Here is a 19,831-nt window from a genome sequence, read left to right on the forward strand (position 1 = left end):
GGTTCGTGATCCGCCGCCTGCCGCTTTCGCAACTTCCAGCTCCCGCCCCGGATCCCCGCGGGTTTCGCTTCCCACCCCGCCCCCGGCTGCACCGCGCTGCCCGGCCGGCACGGCAGAGCCGCCCCTGCGGGCGAGAAGGGCCGGACAGGAGCCCCGCGTCCGGAGCGGCAGACACGGCCCGGGACAGACGGGACCCCCGACAGCTACCCCACACACACACACACACACTCCCGGGGACAGACAGGACCCCATAGCACCCAGCCACCCCCACCGTCCCGGGAACAGACAGACGTGACCCTGAGCAGCCAGCCACCCCCACCGTCCCGGGGACAGACAGGACCCCATAGCACCCAGCCACCCCCACCGTCCCGGGAACAGACAGACGTGACCCTCAGCAGCCAGCCACCCCCACCGTCCCGGGAACAGACAGACGTGACCCTCAGCAGCCAGCCACCCCCACCGTCCCGGGGACAGACACGACCCCATAGCAGCCAGCCACCCCCACAGTCCCGGGGACAGACAGGACCCCATAGCACCCAGCCACCCCCACAGTCCCGGGGACAGACATACCGGACCCCCGACAGCCAGTCACCTCCACAGTCCCGGGGACAGACAGGACCCCATAGCAGCCAGCCACCCCCACAACCCTGGGGACAGACAGAGTCCCCTGGCAGCCAGCCACCCCCACAGCCACAGGAACAGAGGGACAGGCCCGTCCCCTTCAAGAGGGGACCGACAGGATGCCCTGGCAGCCAGTCAGTCCCCCACACACCTTCCCTGGGAGCAAACAGACAGACACCTATTTCTCAGTGTGGGAGGGGGTCAGGGCCCCCCTTCCCTGGAGAGGGCATTCTTCTAACTTCTTCCCCTTTCCCCACAAAACTTGACAGGGGCTGGCTCTCCGCTGGCCTAAGAGCCAGACACTCCCATTGCCTCAGCCTGGCAGCAGACACACCCACACAGTCCTTTCCCCATACCTTTCAGGGGGCAGCTGGTGACCTCTCTACCCATCCCCTAAACCCACTTCTCTACTCCCACCTCCGTGGACAGACAGACACCCCCATCCTTGCACTCAGAGCCTGCATTTCCCATGCCCCAGCCCAAGAGGGATGCAATATGAACACCACCAAGGCCTAGACTCCGGAGTGATGCTTTGATGGCATTATTTCTATTGGGATCAAGCTAATTTGTATTAGGGACCAAGCTGGGGCTCCCATTCTGCTGGGTACTGCATGAACACGGAGAGAGCATGTGAGCTCGGGCAGGTGGTGGGAGAAAGGAAGCATTATTAGCCCCATGCCCCAGAGGGGGCAGAGAGAGACGGAGTGACCTATCCAAAATCCCATAGGAAGGCTGGGACGGAGCTGGGAATTGCACCAGCATCTCCTGCTCATCCCAAACCAAGAGGCTACTGCTCGGAGTGCTGGTTTTAGTAGGGGACATCTATACATAAGGCAATTGAAGGCTCTGTCCCCCCTCCGGTCTATAACTCCCTGACTTCAGGCTAGCTTGTTTCTGTGCTCGCGCTCTCTGTCTCTCTCTCACACACACACGCCTTCCCATGCTGCCATCGCCTCAGTATAATGGACTCTCTTGCCATCCCCACAGAGATGTCTGGGTGGAAGGTCCCACCAACAATGCCCTCTAACCAGGGCCGGCTCCAGGCTTTTGGCCGTCCCAAGCAGCCAAAAAAAAAAGAAGCCGCGATCGCGATCTGCGGCAGCAATTCGGCGGAAGGTCCTCCGGCTTGCCAAGCTGGTGCCTGGAGCCGGCCCTGCCTCTAATAAAAACCTGAGATAGGAAAAAGCCTGTGCTGTTGTGTGCTAAATCCATCTTGATGCTTTCTATGTCTGAATTACATTGTTGGCAGAAAATGCAAGCTCCTTAGGACCAGTACCAGTTGAGTCCTCCATAATGAATACACTGTACTTTAATCAGAGTTTAAGATAAATTTCAAAGTGTGGTGTTGTGGTGTTTTTTTTTCCAGAACAACTATGTGACATTCAGAGCATATGGGGGTTTGATTCTGCAACAAGCGTCTTCACTAATGTCATTTACCCTTTGTCTTAACTTTGATTCTTCATCCACTTCTCTTCCTCATCCCCTCACTACACCTAACGTTTCTCCTAGAGTGAAAATGGAGGTGATGTTTGGAACAGACCATCAAATTAACGTTAATATACATATCCCACAGCTTGTCGTGAGAGCGTTCCATGTACAAGGTTGCAACTGAAGATATCATACATGCTCCTGCTCATTTGTCAAATAATGTTATTGTCATTTTGGGCCTGTTTCAGCTCCCATTGATTTTAATAGGATTGGGTTCCAGCCAATGAGGGGGCATTCTCACATCTACAGCATTAATTCCCTGTCAACTCCACTTACTTGAGGCCATGTCTACACGGGAAAAAGGTTTGCCAGTAGAGCTATTCCTGCACAGCTATGCTGTCAAAAGATCCCAGGGTAGATGCAGCTTATACCCATAACAAATCAAGAGTGCCTGTGCCAGTATAACATATTGATTTTGCACACAAAATAAGTTATACCAGCAAAAGCACTTCTATGTTGGTATAACTCTGTCTAGGGTAGGGGCCAGATTTTTAAAGGTATCTAAATGCCTGACTCCCAGTGTGATAATCGATGGGTGTTAGGCTCCTAAATAACTTTAAGAATCTGGCCCTAGGGCTTTGGCAGGATAAAAATGTCACACACAGACTTACAAAAATAAATCACCCCCCTCCTTGACATTCCCAGACTAGCAAAAGTTTCTAGTGTAGACCTGGCCTTAGACAGAACTGCCAATGAAATCAGCCCTCAGACTGGAAAGGTGGGACTCCACTGCCAGAGGGTAGAGTGCCTCGGGTCTTCCTGGGAAAGGAACTAAACTCTCCTCCCCTCAGATAAAAGCCCATTATACAAGGTTAAACATGGCTGGTTACTTCCAGGAGCAATGTTGCAGGAGCCGCTACACAATTCATTTGTTAGGAGGAAGTTTGGGGAAAAGAGATGAATGTTGCAATCTGCCCTAAAGGTTACCAGACCTATGCCAAGTCTACTCTTAAAATTTTGCCAGTATAGTCAAGTCAATTAAACTATCATGTCATTTTTATACCAGGAAATGCCTTAATGCAGATGCAGCTCATACTGGCAAAAGAGTGCTTTTGGTGCTATAGCTTATTTGATTACGGGAACCAGTATAAGCTATACCGCATAAGCAATTTTTGCCAGTATGCGCTGCATGTCTACTAGGAGGGTTTGCCATTATGGCTACGTCAACCCTTTTTTGTGTAGACTAGGCCCTAGTTCTTGTCCATACTAGGAAAGTGCCCTGGTTTAATTAAGTCAATTTAAAAATTGTTCTAGTTAAACTGGTGCAAGCCTCTAGTGTAGATGCCCACGAACTGGTTTAACCGTTGCTAATTATGGAGGTGCCAGTCATGGCTCCATAGTTAGGGTTTAGTTCCATTTAGCACTTAACGCAGGGATTCAACCTAGGATATGTGTGAGACATACATATGGGTTTAGATCAAGTCAGTAATTTACCAATACACGCTAAACCAGTTTATGCAAGGGCTTATCTGGTTTAAGGGCTTTTACATTAGGGGTTTGAACCAGTTTAATTAGATTGATTTTAAACTGAGATGTTTAAACCAGAGCAGTTTTTTTATAGATAGAGCTGTGGATCAATCTGATCCCTGGTGGTAATGAACTCCAGAGTCAACCAAGGGCCCTCCACTGAGAGTGCCCTGCTCCCAGACTCAACATGTTTGAATCTGGGCTCCTCGGGGAGTGAAGACACCATGCTAGGGAACAGTGAGAGGAAGGAGCTCTCTAAAGTAGTGGTTCTCAACCAGGGATACACATAATCCTGGGTGTGCTCAGAGGTCATAAGAACGGCTGTACTCGGTCAGACCAAAGGTCCATCTAGCCCAGTATCCTGTTTACCGACAGTGGCCAATGCCAGGTGCCCCAGAGGGAGTGAACCTAACAGGTAATGATCAAGTGATCTCTCTCCTGCCATCCATCTCCACTCTCTGACAAACAGAGGCTAGGGACACCATTCCTTACCCGTCCTGGCTAATAGCCATTAATGGACTTAACCTCCATGAATTTATCCAGTTCTCTTTTAAACCCTGTTATAGTCCTAGTCTTCACAACCTCGTCAGGTAAGGAGTTCCAGAAGTTGACTGTGCGCTGTGTGAAGAAGAACTTCCTTTTATTTGTTTTAAACCTGCTGCCTATTAATTTCATTTGGTGACCCCTAGTTCTTGTATTATGGGAATAAGTAAATAACTTTTCCTTATCTACTTTCTCCACATCACTCATGATTTTATATACCTCTATCATATCCCCCCTTAGTCTCCTCTTTTCCAAGCTGAAAAGTCCTAGCCCCTTTAATCTCTCCTCATATGGGATCCGTTCCAAACCCCTAATCATTTTAGTTGCCCTTCTCTGAACCTTTTCTAGTGCCAGTATAGCTTTTTTGAGATGAGGAGACCACATCTGTACGCAGTATTCAAGATGTGGGCGTACCATCGATTTATATAAGGGCAATAATATATTCTCCTTCTTATTCTCTATCCCATTTTTAATGATTCTTCCAGGGGGTACATCAACTCATCTAGATATTTGCCTAGGTTTACAACAGCCTACGTAAAAAGCACTAGCAAAGTCAGTGCAAACTAAAACTTCATACAATGACTTGTTTATACTGCTCTATATACTGAAATGTAAGTACAATATTTATATTCCAATTGATTTATTTTATAATTATATGGTTATAAGTGAGAAAGTCAGCAATTGTTCCGTAATAGTGAGCTGTAACAATTTTGTATTTTTATGTCTGATTTTGTAAGCAAGTAGTTTTTAAGTGAGGTGAAATGTGGGGGTAGGCAAGACAAATCAGGCTCCTGAAAGGGGTACAGTAGTCTGGAAAGATTGAGAGCCACTGCTCTAAAGCAACCAAGTCAAACCATTTAAGACTTTTTGGACAAGAACTGGACGTTTAAAATGGACCCAGAATAGGACTGGTTGCCGTTACTGAGCATACAGCAATGTTTCGAAACTGATCTGCGTGCTGTATATGGCATCAAACTTTCAGGCTGGTGCCACAGGCAAACAAAACTACCACAGTGCCCCACCCCACATCAGATTCCATGGTGAACCTATTTTTTCTAAAGCACTATGGAGGATACAGTCAAAGAGAACAGGATTCTGGCACCTCAGATCAGTCATTCTGCCTTCTGATCTCTATCAGAAGAGTGGAAATCAGGAAAGTAAAAACATTCCAATGCAAAGGTTTAAGTTGTATTATGGATCAATGTTTTTAAGTTCTACACTCTAAGGCACATTAGCATAAGCACATTCAGTATACATATTTCCTATATATAAAAAAGTGAACACCTTCTCCAGTCTGTAATACAAGGTAGAAATCTGGCTCCAATAACTATAAGGCCCAGTACAAAGCAAAGGCACTGGAAAAGCAGTCTGACCACTTGACATAACAAGATGACCCTACCGTTATGGTTAATAATTACTACTTATGAAGCCCCTTTCAACTAAAAGCACTTTACAAACTTAAGTGATCCCCATATATAATTAGTGTATCAAGTCACTCATCACCCATCTCTGGGATGGAACACATCAGCTGCTTAACAGCTCACAGCAACAGTTTAAAGCAGGAAGTGAAGAATACCAAGTCAGATCATTAGCTGGTGTAAATCAGTATAGCTTAACTGGTTTCAGTAGAATTATGCTGATTTACACCAGCTGAGAATCTGGCCTTAGTACATCCAGTTAATTTTTGAAGGGCATCTCGGTGGTGTAATTTCCACCCACTCGAATTTGGCCAGAATACAAGGTTAACACCCCTGTTCTTGTTAAAGGTGTCATGGGATTCTTTAAAGTACAAAGGACCAAGAACTTCAGCTCCCTTCAGAATCCCAATCAGCTGGCTCATAAAGAGAACCATTTCCTAAAGATTAGAGGTCAAAATCTTGATCCAGTTGAAGTCAATGGCAAAACTCCATTGACTTCAATGTGTCCAGGATGTCACCTTTGGTTTGCTTAGATATTAACGAGAGAGAAATTGGCCATAAATAGTAACCACTGTCAGTTGGAGTGCTCAGCCGGCAGCCACATCAGTCACTTCTCCAGAAGTGCAGGGACTGCCTTCACGATAAATCTTTGTTGCGAGAGAAGTAAAAGTCCACCCCTCTGTCCTTGTGTTGTCTTGGCGTGTCGGAGGGATCTTTCCTTCCCCTCGGAGGGTGGTCTCTCTTGTTCTGTTAATTGAGAGAAGGGTAGCGAAAGTTATTGATCGGAGCTAAAAGAAAGTCTGGTTTTTATGTTATAAAGCAAACGAGACATCTCACAGCCATCAGAAAAAAGGGTAACACGTTGCAGCTCTAGCCAGATGAGAAGCAGAGAGGAAGGATGATCCAGTGGTTAGGATGCTGGCTTAGAGACAGGTTCAATTCTCTGCTCTGTCAGACTTCTTGTGTGACTTTGGGTAAGTCACTCTGTGCCTCAGTAGAGTAGTGCTTCCCTACCTCACAGGGGTGTTGTGATACATAAAATACATTAGTGATTGTGCAGTGCCCAGATACTATGGTGATAGGGGCACAGAAGTTCCTGAGATAGCTAGAAGCATGCTGAGGAGGGGGAGAGAGATAACATGTGACTCCCATCTCACTTTACAAAAAGTAAAAAAAATTGGATTAAAATGTTCATGTTGAAAAATGATCACCCTTCCCCTCTCCCCCCACAAACAAGGGCCACTAGCCAAGGAGCTATTGACAGTCAGTCACTTGTCTGATCTCGACTGCACATTGAAATAAAAGAGAACTGATTATTCTAACTCTCAGAGCCAAAGCCAGAGGTCCTTACTCAGAAAAAGGATCTCACTAAAGTCATGAGTTTTGCCTGAGTGAGAAATTTGGAGTTGGGCCCTCGGTACCCAAACCCTACATGAAGGCTAGTTTCATCCTTGCACTTGGTTTATTACACTACAGAATCAAACTGTCCTGCGACAAGAGATATAGGGAGGGGAACAAAGTAATGAAAACTTGTGAGGTGAAATATACAGCTATTGGGTCACAACAGCAGCAGCATGGTCAGCAGATGGAAGTTGGCAGCACTCAATCCTAAAACGGAGCCCTTTGTTAGTTTTGCTGCATTTTCTAAAATGCAGATCCATTCTGAAAAGTATGTTAGTACCAATGGCCTCCTGTGGTCCCGTTTAATGGGTCTCTTATTCCAGATCAGATGTGCTCCGTTTACAAGTCCAAAAGGTATTCTTGCTAGCTGCCAGCCCCACAGACTCCTCCTGGGATCTGAGAATCAAGCTGGGTTCTTTTCTCCCCATACACAATCACCTATCATAAGGTGTCTGCAGGCCAAATTAGACGTTCAGAGACACCTGTGAAACTTCATGGCTTTCAATGGGGTTGCACAGGCACAGACTGACCAGAACTTAGTAAGCAGTGCTGTGATAGATGCACAAGTCAGAATAAAATAGAATCCAGCTCACACTCCAGTTACATGGATATCAAGTGTTCATTCAAAATTAATGTTGTGCCCAGTCAGGGAGCCTTTAAATGATGTGGATTAAACCAGTTCTCTAGTTATTTCTCAAGTGTAAATGGGAGAGAGCTGCAGAATTTATATCCATATTTAGAGCAAGAAACAACAAACTCCCTAGCTCAGTTGAAACTTCATAGTACTTACAGGCTTCTGGTTGATATGTCTGCTCCATTCCCGGGCCAGGACGACTGGCAGTGGATAGGTCTCCCCTAGAGCTATCCCAGCTTGTGAGAGAGCTGCATTGCTCAGTGCCCAGAGTGTGTGTATCTCCCCTCCCTTTACACACTGTATTTCCGGAACCCACAGTCGGACATAATCTCCCTGCAAATGGAAACAGTGGTGTTCAGGGGGATTCACTCACACCAATAGAGCAGGATGTAATAATCTGACTTCCTACAGTGCCTTCCAAACAAGAATGGGAAAACACTTTATTAACCGTAAAGAATGAAGCCCTGTGAAACGGGGACACATTAGCAGGGCCGGCTTTAGCAAGTGCGGGGTAATTTAGTTTGATCTTCATTCTTTAAAGAGCAACGGTTGAGTTTGCCAGAGGCAAAAGCAGGTGCAGCTACACTGAAGTCATAGGGGTATGCTGCAGTGTGTCACCGTGCCAGCGTCCCCCAGGGTATCCCCACCAGGGTATCCCCACCGGCGTGATTATTGGCTGGAATTGTTTTTTCAGTTTTTTCAGGGGGGGATTCCTGGGGCTTGTACTCACCGGGCGGCGCTCCCAGTCTTCGGCGGCACTTCGGATTGCTGGCCAGGGGAGCGGGGCTGTGGGGCTTGCCGCGCTCCGGCCGGGGTCACAGGGCTGCTGCACTCCGGCCGGAGCTCCAGCCAGGGGAGCGGGGCCGCGGGGCTTGCAGCGCTCCGGCTGGAGCTCCAGCCAGGGGAGCGGGGCCGCGGGGCTTGCCGCGCTCCGGCCGGGGTCGCGGGGCTGCCGCGCTCCGGCCGGAGCTCCAGCCAGGAGAGCGAGGCTGCCGAAGACCCCGGAGCGGACCTTGGGTTAGTAAAAAAAATTTAAAAGGCGCCTAAGGCGCGGGGCCCGATTCCGGGGAATTGGGCGAATCGGCCTAAAGCCGGCCCTGCACATTAGCCCCATTTTTCAGGTGGGAAAATGGAGGCACTGTTATGTCAGGGCCAACATTTTCAAACCCGGGAGCCTTCTGTTAGGCCCCCAAATCCATATGTAGGCATCTGAGTAGGTGGCCTGATTTACAGAGATGCCAAATACGTGCACCTCCCATTAGCTTCAATTGGGGGTATTTAGAGTCCTTGGGAGCTTCTGTCCCTAAACCAGAAATAAGCCCCACTCCCTGCTATGACACAGGAGGCAGCAGGGGTTGCTACTGTGCAGGAAGGGGAGACTCTCCAGGACACCACGAAGCTGGGGAACGGAGTGGGGGCTGAGTTAATCTCCTCCAAAACTTTGGTTCATTAGTAGTGGGAGGAGTATGAAAGGGAAGACTGATCGCCCCTCTCCCCTCTTCCCCCCACAAGGTGAAGGTCAGGGGAAAACTGACTGTAACTGTCCTTTAATCTCACGGTTGTGGGTTTCAACCCACTATTGGGTGCATTACTGTGTTAGGTGATCAACTCCATCCCTCCCATCATTCATTTCTGTGTTTCCCATGCAGCTGGCCTGTGTTTGAGTAACACATTGCACCATGTCTTGACGATATGACAGTTACCTGGGGAAATGGTCATTAAACGCAATGCTAGTAACGGGGACAGCCACAGACCCGGACTTCCCGAGCCAGGTAACAGACTCTGAATGCCCTCCTCACCACTAATTCGGAAAGGCCTGCAGTCCGAGGGATTTTTCTAGCAGCAGCGTCTATTGAGTAGCTGCTTCTACTCTGCCCACTGGGGCCGTTTATTGCATTTAGTTTTCTTCAGCACCCGCTTGACTATAAACTGCTCAGATTGTAACACTGTTTCAATACACGCATTCGCTTTCGTAGGGTTTTATACCGCTGCCTGTCTCCATAGCATTTGAGCAAACGATTAGCTATTCTTTTGTTATAAGCTCATCATGCACATTTGTCTCCTAAACACATTTCACTCTTCTGTCTCTGCAGCTCCACTCAGCGGAGAAGCAGTGCTTCAGAGGAGACAGGCTAAGTGGCACTGGGGCTAAAATATCAACATTACAGACTGCCGGATTCCCCGTTGATGAGAAGAGAGCACTGAAAAAACAATTCCAGCCAATAATCACGCCGGTGATAGGATAGGATACCCTGGGGGACGCTGGCACAGTGACACACTGCAGCATACCCCTATGACTTCAGTGTAGCTGCACCTGCTTTTGCCTCTGGCAAACTCAACCGTTGCTCTTTAAAGAATGAAGATCAAACTAAATTACCATTGGTTTCAGGGAGCCTAATCTGGCTGCTTTTAAAATAAATAAATAGGATCCACAGATGAGTAAGTCCCGATTTTCACACTTGGGAGCCTAAAGGTAAGCACCTAAATCCATATTTAGGTGCCTAAATGAGTGACCTGATTTTCAAGAGTGCTGAGCCCCCAGGCAGCTCCAACTGAAGTCAAGCCCCAAGAAAGGGGAGGGATAACTCAGTGGTTTGAGCATTAGCCTCCTAAACCCAGGGTTGTGAGCTCAATCCTTGAGGGGGCCATTTAGGGAACTGGGGTTAAAAAAAAAAAAAAACTCTGGGGATTTGTCCTGCTTTGAGCAGGGGGTTGGACTAGATGCTCTCCTGAGGTCCCTTCCAACCCTGATATTCTAAGGGTAACTGCAGGTCCACACTTTTGAAAATCTTACCCAGGTGACTGTGAAGTCAAATCAAAACCTTATGTGCCATTTCCATAACCGCTGGAGTTTTGGTTTGTTACCTGCTGTAAGTGGGGGGGGGGGGGAAGATGAGGAAGAGAGCTACGTAGCACCGGGACATTTCACCAGGAGACTTACGTTGCTGTCATAATCCAGGCCTTGTTTAATCATGTTAAACTTCCTGTTTTCCCTTGGATCGTTTCCAATTCCAGCGCTGTATAACCAGTTTCCATAATTGCTGCAGACATCATAATCCACCTTAAACACACATGAAATCCAGTAAGAAGGGCTGGGTCTGCTGCTCAGAAAGAAAAGGGCAGAGGGCAGAAAATCTTGTGGCGATAGCCATTGCTCTGGCATCTGGGGCTTGTCTACACACAACACTATGTGGTAGCGTTAAAGTGGTACAACCTCCCTTAATGTGGACACAATTATAGCAGTATAAAGGTGCTTGAATATACTGCTATTCCTGTATAGGAAGGGGAACAAGTTATACTGGGGTAAGGCTCCTTTATACCAGTAAAACTGCCTCCACACTAGGAAGTGGGAGGGGTTGTACCACTTGAAATATTTGCGGGTTTAAAAAAAAAAAACAACCCACATGACAGTTACACCAGTACAAAATCTGCACATAGCCCAGGCCTGGTACTGATTGGCCCTGTCATAGGGTGTGGCTGCCCCACAGCACTCCCTCCTGGCCAAGCATGGTGCACTTAGCACTCCTGCCTCAGTTTTCCTCCCTGAAGTGAGTCTTAGCTGGGGCGTTGGAACCAGGGGGGCAAAAGGGGCCATGGCCCCCCACTTTTTAACAAAAGAAATGTAAGTGCTGTGTGGAAAACGACTGATTTCGCCTGGGCCAGCCTTAGGGGCGGGCAATGGGGGCGATCAGACCACCCAGGGCACCATGTCGGGGGGGCACCCTGCGCAGTGCAGAAGTATGCACTGCCAGCGGGCGGGGTAGCATCCAGAGCAGTGAGTGATAGCGGGGAGCGCCACGCTCACTCTGCTCCACAGGGGGCGCAATGGCCCCCGGGACCCACCACGTTTCTCGCTGCCCTTTAGGCAGCATTTAAATCCAGAGCTCATCCGAGCCCCCCCCAATCCCAGCAGACTCTGGTACACCCAGTGCCCAGGTTGCCTGGCAGTTCGCTCCACAGCACTGCTGGAGAGAGGCTGCTCCCGGGCACCTGATCTCTCGCTCTGCCCTGGGCGGCACTGGGGCTGCGGCTCCCCCCGGCTCTTCTCCCTCTGGTGGCCGGGACAGGACTTTGCAGCAGCTGCATTGCCGAGTGCAGGGGCCGGAGTTCAGTGAGCTGATCCCAGGGGCTCTGGCAGCCTCTGCCCCACCTCCCCCCATACCCTGCCCCAACCCCGCACGGTGAACCGCTGGATAGAGTCCGGTATCCCCTGAGACACCCGCCCCCAGAGCCTGGGATCCCCCCGCCTCAGGAAATATCTTCTCTATGGCCTGGGATCCCATCGTACCCCCAACCCAGGATCCTCTATAGACCGGGATCTCCTGAACATATCCAGTCCCCAATCTGGGATCACCCCTGTCCTCTAGGGACACACCCAGAGCCCCCCATTCACCTGGTCTTCCTCGCTTCCCACCACACCTCCCTGGTGCGGTTTAAACTGCCTGCAAGAAGCCACGTCTACACCCCTCCCCATGTACATCCCCTCTCCAGAGCCCAGGGCACGACACCCTTCTCCCTCCACCCTCTGGTGAAACAGACACTTTCCCCCAAGACCATGGAGGGGAGAATCTCCCTTGGCTGAGGCTGGCGTGTCGATCTCACACTGCCGGGAAGGCGACCCCTGGAACTGTTACCCTGCTCTGCACATCTGCAGACCTGTTAAAAGTCTCTGGGTAAGGATAAAAAGGGGTAAAACCACAAGGGTGATGTCCTGGTAGGAAGAAGTAGTGGATGAGGCTTTTTTAAACAACTAACAAAACCATCCAAAGCCCAGGACTTGGTAGTGATAGGAGATTTCAACTACCCAGACATCCATTGGAAAAATACAGCAGGGCACAGATTAGCCAACAAGTTCTTGGAATGCACCGGAGACAGCTTTTTATTACAGAAGGAGGAGAAAGTGACTAGGGGAGAGGCGGTTCTAGATTTGATTCTGAGAAACAGGGAGGACCTGGTTGAGAATCTGAAGGTGGAAGGCAGCTTGGGTGAAAGCCGTCATGAAATCACAGAGTTCATGATTCTAAGGAATGGCAGGAGGAAAACCAGCAGAATAAAGATGATGGACTTCAAGAAGGCAGACGATAGCAAACTCAGAGAATTGGTAGGTAAGCTCCCGTGGGAAAAAGAGTTCAGGAGAGTTGGCAGGTTTTTAAAGAGACTTTATTAAGGGCACAAGAGCAAACTATCCCAATGTGTAGGAGAGATACCTAGTATGGTAAGAGAGCACACTGGTTTCACCAGGAGATCTTCAAAGACGGGAAACTTTAAAAAGTCACACAAAAGGTGGAACTAGGTCAAATTGCTAAGGATGAATATAAAAAAAAAGCACGTAGGGACAAAATTAAAAAGCCCATGGCTCAAAACAAGATTAAGCTAGGTGGGGACATAAAGGGCAACCAGAAAACATTCCACAAATACATTAGAAGCAAGAGGAAGACCAAGGACAGGGTAGGCCCATTACTCAATAAAGAAGGAAAGACAATAACAGAAAATGCAGCAATGGCCAAAGCAGTAAATGCCATTTTTGTTTCAATTTTCAAAAGAACGGTTAGCAGTGATCGGACGACTAACAGAGTGAACATCAGTGTAAGTGGGGAAGGATACAAGGCTAAATTAGGGAAAGAACAAGTTAAGAAGTACTTAGACATGTTAAATGTCTTCCAGTTGACAGGTCCTGATGAAAAACATCCTAAAATACTTAAGGAACTGGCTGAAGAGCTCTCTGAGCCATTAGCGATTATCTTTGAGAACTTGTGAAGGACAGGAAAGATCTTAGAGGACTGGAAAAGGGAAAACATCATCCTTATCTATAAAAAGGGGAATAAGGACAATCCAGGGAATTATAGACCGGTCAGCTTAAGATAATGGAGCAAATAATCAAACAATCAGTTTGTAAGCACCTAGAAAATAAGGAGATAAGCAGAGCCCTGCAAATCTGCAGATATCTGCTTTATATCCACAGATGCGGATATCCAGGGACCATTTTTGCGGATTGCGGATTGGATGCAGATGGAAATTTTGTATCTAGAGTCCTGCAAATCTGTGGATATCTGCTTAATAGCCGCAATATCCACAGACCATTTTTGCAGACCGCATGTGGATACAAATTTTGTATCTGCACAGGACTCTTAGAGATAAGTAAAAATAACAGGAGTACTTGTGGCACCTTAGAGACTAACAAATTTATTAGAGCATAAGCTTTCGTGGGCTACAACCCACTTCTTCGGAAGTGGGTTGTAGCCCACGAAAGCTTATGCTCTAATAAATTTGTTAGTCTCTAAGGTGCCACAAGTACTCCTGTTATTTTTGCGGATAAAGACTAACACGGCTGCTACTCTGAAACCAGAGATAAGTAACAATCAGCATAAATTTCTCAAGAACAAATCATGTCAAACCAACCTAATATCTTTCTTTGACAGGGTAAAAAGCCTTGTGGATAGGGGGAAGCAGTAAATGTCATGTATCTCAACTTTAGTAAGGCTTTTGATGTTGTCTCACATGACCTTCTCATAAACAAACTAGGGAAATACATATTAGACAAACCTACTATAAGATAAGATGTGTGCACAACTGGTTGGAAAACCGTACTCAGGTAGTAATTATCAATGGTTCGCAGTCAAGCTGGAAGAGCATATTGAGTCGGGTCCTGCAGGGATCTGGCCTGGGTCCAGTTCTATTCAGTATCTTCGTAAGTGATTTTGAGAATGGCATTGAGACTACATTTATAAAGCTTCAGAGGGTCCTGTGGCACCTTTAAGACTAACAGAAGTATTGCAGCATAAGCTTTCGTGGGTGAATGCCCACTTCATCAGACGCAAGCTTGTGGATGATACCAAGCTGGGAGGGGTTGCAAAATTTGTTCCTTGGGGCACATTATCTATATAAATAAAGACAAGTAACCCATAAATCTCCTTCCTAGGATGGTTCATTCCAGACCCCCTGTCCTTTCAGGGCAAGATGCTAGAATCCTCTGTTCTCCACAAGATTTGAATGCTAAACAAATCAAGTTTCTATTGAAGGGAGCCAATGCTATCTAGCGCTTATAGTAGGGCATAGAAGCCAGGACTCCTGAGTTCTATTCACCTTTCTCCTACTCACTCACTGTGAGGCTTTGGGTGAGTAACTCATCCTCTCTGCATCTGACTTCTCCCTCTGTAAAATGGGGATGCCGGGACTTACCCACCCTCATAAAGTGATTTGAGAGCCCCCAATGAAAGGCACTACCGAGTGCCAGATATCATCAACTATTATTATGGTTATTCATTCCATGATTTATGCACAGTACAGTTCTGACCACAAGCTGTGTGTGGGTGTGGGAAATTAGTTATCCTACACCTTTCATAGTAAAGGATCCCAAAATGCATCACGTAATTCGCACATTGCATACAAGGATCACTTCATCCATCACTGAAATGCAGCCACCCTGGGGGATAATGAAACTACAGTCCCCATTTTCCACTGCAGTGAAGAATGCCAGAATGCCATATATATCCTGAAACTGCAGCAGGAATTTTTGCAGACTGTAGTTATTCAAACTGCAATTTGTCCAGGACACTAAGGCTAACACTGCTCCTTTTTCAAAAAGCACCAGTGCTTTTAGTGCCATTTGCTTGGCTTCAGGACATGGGTTTTTAGGCTCATCTGAAAGAGGGTGCATCCGGGACACCGGGTCAGCATTGACTTACAGGACAAAAATGTCACCAAACTGAATCACCAACCCCGCTTTGTGCAGAGTTCCCATCCAAGTACTGGCCCAGCCCAGCCTCACAGCTCAAGGCGCTGTGAGTGTTACAAGCCTGAAGTGAACCATGGAAATTTAGGCTGCAGCCAAGCTTGTGTCTACTGTAGCTTCAAGCTTCCTGTAAGTCACTGTGAAGCCAACGGCATTGTGGGGGCCAGCACCAAGCAAGCACAAAGTTGCTGCATTAGTTAGTAAAGGCCTTCTTCATCTGTAGACGACAGGCCTGGAAGCCATGACTTAGCTTTGTAAGATACCAGCCACACTCTGCCCTGGCTAGCAGCAACCACGCTACCGCCGACAGGCCAGATACATGATGGCGGGGTGGGAAAGGAAGGATGACATTAGAACTCACTTCTTTTTTTTTTTCCCCCCACGTCCGTGCCATTAACTTCTGGGGCCAAAACCAGCACATATTAGATCAGCAGCTCCCCAGCCCCAGATTTCATAACTCAGCTTGGTGAGAAAAAATGTAGATAAGAGACACTGCTACCGAAGTGAAACTGTGCTCTTAGCAATGCCCCTGGAGGATGGGTGAGAGTCGAAGGGAAGCGTACCACGAAATGACTGGGGGGGAGGGAGGCACATGCAGTTAAACAGTTTTCATGACTGTTTGGTGGTATCTGGGGGTTGGCTTTTAGTCACCACCCTTATGCAGGGATGCCAAGGATTCACTAGAATGGGCTAATGCCTTCAGGGGAAGGTGGAGTAGCTGGAAGCAGGGCCGGCTCCAGGCACCAGCTTAACAAGCAGGTGCTTGGGGCGGCCAAGGGAGAGGGGCAGCACCTGCGGCAATTCGGGGGCGGCAGGTCCCTCACTCTCTCTAGGAGCGAAGGACCTGCCGCTGAACTGCCGCCGCCAATCGCGGCTTTTTTTTTTTTTTTTTTTTTGCTTGGGGCGGCAGAAATGCTGGAGCCGGCCCTGGCTGGAAGCTGACAATACCGCCTGGCATGGCTGCCTCTTACTGCAAACCCCCTCATGGACAGCGGTCCCCCTGCAGCACCCTCCCTCTGATCTCTCTCTTCAGGGCCCCTCACGAGCTCCACAGTCTCTCTTCTGAGGAGAGCCACCCTTGGGGCTGACTTAATGACCACAAACCGTTCCACACAGTCCTTAACATCAAAAACTAAACTCAGCATTGCAACCAGAGAGTTCACACTGACTTTCTGCCACCCACACAGAGCTGCCAGCATCTGTCCTTCACAGTCACCCTCTAGTCATTTCTACCAGGAGCCATAGGCACCGACTCCGTGGGTGCTCCAGGGCTGGAGCACCCACGGGAAAAAATCCCCTGTGCTGAGGGAGAAGGGTGTCTATACACTGCCCACCTACAGAGAGTGCCTCTCGATTGGCTGGAGAGAAGGGAGCCCTTCCCCTTTACTCTACAGGGCTCCTGGTCCAGGGCCCTTAAAGGGACAATGCCCTGGGTTTTTCCCCCCCTCCAACTATAATTCTCCAGGACCAGGTCCTCTCTTCCACTACAAGGCCATTTCCTGGACCTTTGTTCATTCCAGCTACCTGGAATGGGCTGTTCTGGCCTCCCTGTGCTCTTAAAGGGCCAGTAGGCCTCATTACACAGCCATTGCCTTTTCTCTGTCTAGAAGACTTCAGTAGCCAGAGTTTTCAATATGGACCACTAGACTAACATCAAGTTAACCTGCCAAAAATACATGCTTATTCTATTTCTCTGGTGCCTTTCGCCTGGATCCTCAAACATATTTAGGCACCTAACTACCTTTGAGGATCTGGCTCCTGTCCCTAGAAATTGGCCTAAACAAATCAGACCATTGTTAACATTTTATTTTTTTAAAGTTTGCTCAAGTGTGGCAGGGTTCTGGCTAAATTCCCACATGGGTAACTGCAGTGATGCCTGCTTACTTAACATCCCTTCAGTGGATTCAGCTGCAGAGGGTATTCACTTTCCCACCTGACATGCATCATTGCTGGCATAGAACAGCTGCTGTTTTCCACCCCAGAGGTGGCTGCATGTCAGCAATGGGGAAGCGAGACAAATATACGAAGGGCAGGTTCTGCTCTTGATTATGTGGGTGCAACTCTCATTAACTTCACTCAAGGAGGGGGGGAATAACTCACAAAAAAGTCACCAAGTAAATTCCAACAGTGAGTCAATGTGAGCAAATCACAACTGCAAACACTTTCCTTGCACATTGTAATGTCTATGGAGCAGTGATGTGTTAAAATGGCAATGTGTTGCAGTGTGACTGTGTGGCTCACTAGCTCCCCATGGGATGTCCTGACAATCTCAGAGAAGATACAAACCTTCGATCACTCCACTGGGGGTTTGGTTAGAGGAAATTACTATCGCCCCACTGTTAGTGTTTTTAATCATAGGCATTAATGCACCGGTGCTCTCTAAGGGCCTAACCCAAAGCCCACTGCATTCAGAGAGAGTCTGTCCATTGACTTCAGTGAGCTTTAGATCAGGCCCTAATAAAACATAGTTATTTACCTGTATTATTGTAGCACCTAGGAGCCCCCAGGGGTGAGGTTTACTTCACAGTCTCAGATTCCGTCTCACGGTGATGAGCCCAGCACAGACAGATACGACTGTGTGGTGGGGCTTAGGCACTTTTTATCCAGAAACAACCAAAGCCGAGGTGAAAAACCACCTTCCCAACTGAACGGTTTACAGCAGCTGCCAAGCTCCGGGTCAGGGAAGAGCAGAGGAGGACCAGATAAAGTAGAAAAGCCTCAGTTCAATAAAACTAGTGAAGGATTTCATTCTGGGGGAGCTGACTGAGAGAAGCAAAAGCTCCTATTAAACAGCGAGTGAATTAAAAGAAAGTCACCTTCCTGCCTCTGACTATGAATGTCATTTTGTTTACGTCAAACATGAAGGTCCATGATACCACAAACGTGACCAGGCATAATGCCTACTACTTTGAGTTTCCCACTGATTCTACAAGACTATGCCTGGCTGGCAGTGATTGTTTGCAGGATCAGCCCCTAAGACTAGCTACCTTGTCTAATCTTTCCCTCTCAGGGGCTTTTATAAGGTAATGTGGAAGTAGAGAAAGAACTGACAGGGATTTGAAGGGGATGTCAATGCAAACAGACTAGCTGTGAGCAAGAACAGGCTAGCTGTAACCCTAATAACGCGAGATTTGTAGAAGCGAGGATTGTGTGAGGCGAGTGGGAAAGAACTGTGTGAGAAGTTGTTGCGACCTTGTGTAGATAAGATGGAATGTAGACTAGAGTCTAAATAAGTGAGAAAAATAAGTTATCAGGATGACCTATGTATAAACAAAATGCAGCGGTTGCTCATTATTGTCTGTAACAAAGGTATAAATGCTTGCTGTAATTGTTTACCTGTTGAGAGACCTGTTCAGCTCTCTCCATCCACGCAATTGCTAGAGATAATAAAGTATCTGATTTGCTGCACCCAACCAAAAGAGTGAGAACTCTGTTTTTCTCCGACAGTAACATAAGACAACATTTTCTACACTATTATTTATCTTGTGAGGCCCCAACCAAGATCAGAGCCCTGTTATGCCAGATGCTGAACAAACACATAGTGAATGACAGTCCGTGCCCTGTAGAGCCTGCAATCTCATTAGACAAGACAGACACAAGATGGGAGAAAGGAAGTATCATCCCCCTGTTACAGGGGGAACTGAGGTCGGAGCCTGATTTTTCAGAAGCACTGAGCATTCGCAGCTCCCATTGACTTCATCTGGAGCTCTGGGTGCTCAGCCCTCCTGACAATCAGGCCCCAGGTGACTTGCCCGTGGTCACGCAGGGAGTCTGTGGTATAGTCACAAACTGAACTCAGCTCTCCTGAGTCCCGATCCAGTGCCTTATCCACAAGGCCACCTTCCCTCTCTCATTACATTAGAAGATCTAAATTCTCACTGCAGGCATCAGAGCTACATCTCAGTTGATGGCAGCCTTACCATCACTATGGGCAACATACCCTTTCCTTACCGAAGTCCTTGAATCGTATACCAAGAGTGCCCTAAAAAGAGCGGACTAAATTATCTGATCCTTCTTCGAGCAAAGCTGGTATTGAACTCAAAGAGAGTTCTGTTCCTTTAAGGCCCGTGCAAGGTGGCCTGTTGTCAGCCACCTGCAAAGAGAACATCAAACCACCCCAATCGCACACTGAGTTTGGTCTTACCAGCAGGTACTCAAACCACTCTGCCCCCATCCTCCAGTCCAACCCCAGGTCCTTGGTGAGAAAGCTGGCAACGTTCTGGCGCCCTCTGTTGGACATGAAGCCCGTCGCTGCTAGCTCTCTCATGTTGGCATCTACAAAAGGAACCCCCGTTCTTCCTTCTGCCGGGACAAGAGACAAAGAGCGGGGATGCAGGATCTTTACTCTTTCAATTGTAGTCAATCTGCAGCTGCATATATATGGATAGCTACTTGGATCAAGTGAGTAGGATCCAAACCCATGTGTAACATGAGGGATAGAACCCTCTTATATGGAACAACCCCATACAATTTAATAGAGATGATAACAGTAGATTTCTATAAAAATTAAATAGGGCTCTGTAGAAA

General features: G+C 47.9%; 1 protein-coding gene across 1 annotated transcript in view; it reads right to left on the bottom strand.

Annotated features, from left to right (window-relative positions):
• Positions 1-6,173: 6,173 nt before the first annotated feature.
• The window catches only part of LOC135874973 (cryptochrome DASH-like), a 30,471-nt gene continuing 16,813 nt past the window's right edge, over positions 6,174-19,831 (bottom strand). The window contains exons 11-14 of the mRNA XM_065399933.1: positions 19,449-19,606; positions 10,514-10,633; positions 7,729-7,905; positions 6,174-6,284 (exon numbers count right to left, since the gene is read on the bottom strand). Of these exons, the coding sequence (XP_065256005.1) occupies positions 6,174-6,284; positions 7,729-7,905; positions 10,514-10,633; positions 19,449-19,606 (566 nt within the window). The remainder of the gene's footprint in view (positions 6,285-7,728; positions 7,906-10,513; positions 10,634-19,448; positions 19,607-19,831) is intronic.

The sequence above is a fragment of the Emys orbicularis genome, chromosome 2 (genome assembly GCF_028017835.1).
Source record: "Emys orbicularis isolate rEmyOrb1 chromosome 2, rEmyOrb1.hap1, whole genome shotgun sequence".
Classification (NCBI taxonomy): Eukaryota; Metazoa; Chordata; order Testudines; family Emydidae; genus Emys; species Emys orbicularis.